The sequence below is a fragment of the Aplysia californica genome, unplaced genomic scaffold (genome assembly GCF_000002075.1).
Source record: "Aplysia californica isolate F4 #8 unplaced genomic scaffold, AplCal3.0 scaffold00838, whole genome shotgun sequence".
NCBI classification, from domain to species: Eukaryota; Metazoa; Mollusca; class Gastropoda; order Aplysiida; family Aplysiidae; genus Aplysia; species Aplysia californica.
The window spans coordinates 3,466-8,324 of NW_004798108.1; the positions used below are offsets into that span (position 1 = coordinate 3,466).

At 43.3% G+C, this 4,859-nt stretch overlaps 1 protein-coding gene across 1 annotated transcript; it reads left to right on the forward strand.

Moving 5' to 3' along the window:
• Positions 1 to 3,717: 3,717 nt before the first annotated feature.
• LOC106013378 lies at positions 3,718 to 4,852 on the forward strand (the record flags this gene model as incomplete). The annotated part of the gene is given in 1 exon segment (XM_013088933.1): positions 3,718 to 4,852. A coding segment is annotated over 1 exon segment (106 nt), but the record flags the coding sequence as incomplete, so codon positions are not given.
• Positions 4,853 to 4,859: the final 7 nt, after the last annotated feature.

Sequence of the window (4,859 nt, forward strand, 5' to 3'; positions counted from 1 at the left end):
ATTATTATGGGGTGGGGGTCTCCTGTTTTCAAAGGTACGATTAGCAAGAAAATGGCCACCAAAGTTTGGTGACTTCCAAAGCTGGAGAGTCCTTGGAAACTGAGAATTTACTTCTTTTTTCCCCCTTTTCGTCAACGGTTTTCAGTAAAATTTACGCTTAAATGCGTCTTTAAATGGAAAAAAGTGTTGCCCCCCCCCCCAAAAAAAAATGCAATAAAATTGCCGATTTCTTCAATTTCATTGTTTTGACAAGCACCTGATGTTCTTAGGATGCCTCACATATTTTAACCTGGATCAATCAAAATGACCTGTTCGAGATGACTAACTCTGTCGTAAATTATGTTTTGGCCCCTGACGCTGTGGACAAGCCGTCATAATCCATTCACCTGTCGTTATTGTTAGTCCTTCACTCCAATGTCCAATCATGTTGGGAAGGTCCCACGCACTGTTGTTTACCCAAGTTGACCACTATGTGACTACCCCTCAGAGACAGTGGAACATCATATGTTCTTCTGTAGAAAACTAACTGATTTAAGGGGATGTTTTCTTCCCAAGCTACCCCACACATCTAATTGCCTCTACTCCTCAAGACAACAATTAGAACAGACATGCAGCTATTACCGAATGGCATCATGCAGAAGAGTTAACGCTCAGATGCTACTGGATCGCTAACAACAACAACAACAACAACAACAACAACAACAACGACCACCCGGTGACAACAACTTTTCAGCTTCTAGTGAGGGCAGCGTGTGGTCCTTGATAACAAATTATAAAGTCCCGCCCACAACTTATACACACATCGTGAGTGAGATGACCGGTCTCTGTTTACCCAGTCTTTAACAATGGACGTGAACATGAACTTGTGACAGTGGCGTCGGTGACCTAGTGGTTAGGCTCTCGGACTCGCAACCGCAAGGTCGTGGGTTCGAATCCCGTCAGGGGCCCGACGTTGTGTCCTTGGGAAAGGCACTTTGCACAAATTTTCCTCACTTCACCCAGGTGGGAATGGGTACCCAGCTATAGACAGTGAAAGATCTTTGTCAGTTTGATAGTGTTTGAGCGCGTGAAATCTGCAGCTTGCACTGTATGCTTCCGCGGAAGTTGAGAATGTTTCTGATTCTGAGTCTTCTCAGAGGGTCTGCTGGGGTAATAATAGTAGTAAAGCGCATAGAGCAAGCTCTTGAGCATAAATATGCGCTGTATAAATGCAATTATTATTATTAATAAGCGTCGCTCGTTCTCCGAGGGGTGGCGACCTATTTGTTGTTTTTATCTTGTCTTCCTGTCTACCACATTTCTTTGTGCTCTACACTTGCCCACTGTCTTCCCCATTTGATAAACTTTGTGGAATTTAACATTTATTACAGCAGTAGTCGTGAGACGTCGTCTCTCTGCGGAAACAAATTAAATATGTTTCGCTCATTCAGATAAATCCAGCTGCTGATGACGCCATCAATGTAGAAATGTAACCCATGTCCTGAGCCTGCAACCACCTCCATGTGGGAACTCAAAAAGGGAATGTTAAAAAAACAACAACAACAAAAACCCAACCCCTTCCATACAAGAAAATAAACAAAAACAAAACAAAAACAAAGAGACAGAAAAAACACCTAACAACAATAAAAAATCAGCAAAAACAGCACGCCCTCCAAAAAACAAATAATAACCCCCCCCCCCCCTCCAAAAAAACCCCTTCCCAATCAACAACAACAAACAAACAATACAGACGCAAACACAGGAGCGGTCATTAGGTTGACATTCACAATTTTGTTATCGAAGTGGCTAGCCGTACTAAGATCCAGGTTTGGCCCTATCGACTCAAGCCTGTTAAGTACACAGGTCTCACAAGATCTATATCTAGATCTAGTAATTATTCAGGTTCAAATACATGCAAGTCAGTAAGGCACCTTTTGGTTTTGTATGAAATACAAATAGCCTACTTTAGGCATTGCAAACTAAAAATTTCATTTACAATTCAGCCATCAATATTAAGTACGGCTAGCCTGACAGTCTAGCCGTCCTTAAGTACGACTAGCCTGGCTGTCTACTCGTACTTAAGTACGGCTAGACAACGGCTAGACTGCCAGTCTAGCCGTACTTATCTTAGGCCCTATTAACATTAGAAAACAGGAGGTTTTAAAATACATGCACTGTCATTAAGGCACCTGGTTTCGTCTCAAATACAAATACTTTAGGTACTGCACACTAAAAATGTATATTTACAATTCAGTAGGCCTATTTTTTGTAAATGGTCAGTCTAGCCATCACATTAAGAATAAGTACGGCTAGACTGCCAGTCTAGCCGTCATTAAGTACGGCTAGCCTCTTCCTTTTGTTATTCGCACACACATGACACTAACTGAATAGCTCGTATTGATGACGATATGAATGATTCTTTTTCCTACCTGTTGGGAAATAAAAGAGACGTTTTATGTAAGAGACACAAGCACTGGTACAGGGCGTTACAAGAAAACCGTTGACATTACGGACTGTATCTACAGCCTTGCACTTGCAATACTTTAAACACTTTGCGGTCACTTGCCGCAAGAATGAGACGGTGAAAATTCTCCGTTCCGGTCACGTGGTGCAGTTCTGCGCAAGGCCCGAGAAGTCTGTTGCAGTCACTCTCGTCCTGGCTGTGTGACCAGGTGGGGTATTTTGTACTGCTGGCTGGGTGACCAGATGGGGTATTTTGTACTGCTGGCTGGGTGACCAGGTGGGGTATTTTGTACAGCTGGCTGGGTGACCAGGTGGGGTATTTTGTACTGCTGGCTGTGTGACCAGGTGGGGTATTTTGTACTGCTGGCTGGGTGACCAGGTGGGGTATTTTGTACTGCTGGCTGGGTGACCAGGTGGGGTATTTTGTACTGCTGGCTGTGTGACCAGGTGGGGTATTTTGTACTGCTGGCTGTGTGACCAGGTGTGGTATTTTGTACTGCTGGCTGTGTGACTGTAAAGTGTTTAAAGTCACCAGCGAATGAAAGGTTTTAAGATAACGACAGGAAGTTAATCAAAATATCGATCTTAGTTGTTTTTTTTTGTGCTCGATTTAACAATCTCAACTTTCATACGATCGTCAGTGCGGGTGCTCTGGTGTGGTTTGCACCTTTTTTTCTACCAACATCTATCGTCCTTGTCTCTCCTTTTTTTCTTTATAGTGGCTTCGGTGTCCTTGTGGTTAGGCTACCGGACTCGCAATCGTGAGGTTGCGGGTTCGGGGGTTCGAGCCTCAGCTCTGTCCGACGTTGTGTCCTTGGGAAAGGCACTTTACACGAAATTCACATTTGGCTCGGTCCTTTCGGGGGTGGACGTTAAACTCGAGGGTCCCGCCTCTTAAATAGCCTTATAGTGTTGTTAGAGGCGTTAAACCTATACCACTTCTTTTCTTTGTACGTTACTGTCAAATTTTAAAAAAATCATAATCTCCAGCACTTATAATATCTCTATTTGTGGGTGTTTGGCGGGTGCTCTGGTGTGGTTTGCTTTTTCTTTCCTATCAAACATCTATCGTCATTATCTCTCCTCCTTCTTTTTGTGTTTGTTACTCTCTAGTAAACCTTTAATCTTCGGCACTTGTATGACCTTATTGTGTTGCAAGTGCCGTAAAACTCTTACTAAAACAATCCTATCTCTATTTGTGTTGCAAGTCCCTTAAAACTCTTACTAAACCTTTTTGTAAGATCCCCAAATCTCTCTGTGTTGTCTCCCTACCAGCCTCTACAACCACCCACCCAAACCCGCCGGCCGGCCGAGATACCTGGGCCTGTACTCTGACCTTGGCCCCTGTCCACCCAACGAGACGGTCATCAAACACTTCTGAACCAAGGATGTTATACAGTTATCTGACGCCACCCCGTGCCTTCTTGCCTCTTGCCTGTCTGTTGGAAGACTTACTTCTTACCCAGTGAACCGTAAATAGAACCAGTGATGATTTCTTACCCAGTGAACCAAAACAAAACCAACTATGACCTTGTTTACCCAGTGAACGGTAAATCATACTTTACCTTACTTTTTACTTTACTTTCCCGATCCAGTGATTATCGTAGTTCTAGCCCTTCGGCCTATTCGCAAATCATAAAAGATTGAAAAAAAGCCTCATTGACTGGCAAAATAAAACCAACAATGACGTCATTGGCCATCTCATGTGTGTCATAGGCCTACTTTGATAGTAGACATAGCACTCTCGCTTTTCAAAGCACATTGTCCGCACCGCCAACAGAATTCATAATTTGATCGAGTCGGGACCAATATAGTCTTTTTCTCTACGGAGTGGCAAAAGCTACCATTTATTTGGCACAATTAGACCAAACTCAACAAAATTCGAATGTGATCTCCAAAATTAAAAACATTTGTGTTTGAAAGTCGCCAGTCGAGTCTGTCGTATTGTGTCAACATAGTACCTTTTGCCACTTCATCGCCATAGACGAACATTTGACTGACCTCGACTCGGTTCAGCTGAATTCGATTCGGGGTGTGCACTGGGTGGTCTTACTCTATCTAGGAATCAAGGGTACTGTGTCTTTCATCTACGTCTGATACACACGAGAATGCTAATGACGTCATCGTTGGATCTGTTTTTGGAGTCAAAGTAAAAGGAGCCACCTCCCTGACACACCCTAGCTCAATATTATGGCTCCATTTGCCCCTCTTTGTCGTTTCATCTGCTATTCATAAATTATGATGATGTTCTCTTGACATGCTGAGGAAACATTTCGCTGAATGTTTCAACAGCTGCTGATCAATAGCAGTGTATTTGGAGACTCTAAAAAAGACATACATAATGGATGGATGGATGGATGGATGGATGGATGGATGGATGGATGGATGGATGGATGGATGGATGGATGGATGGATGG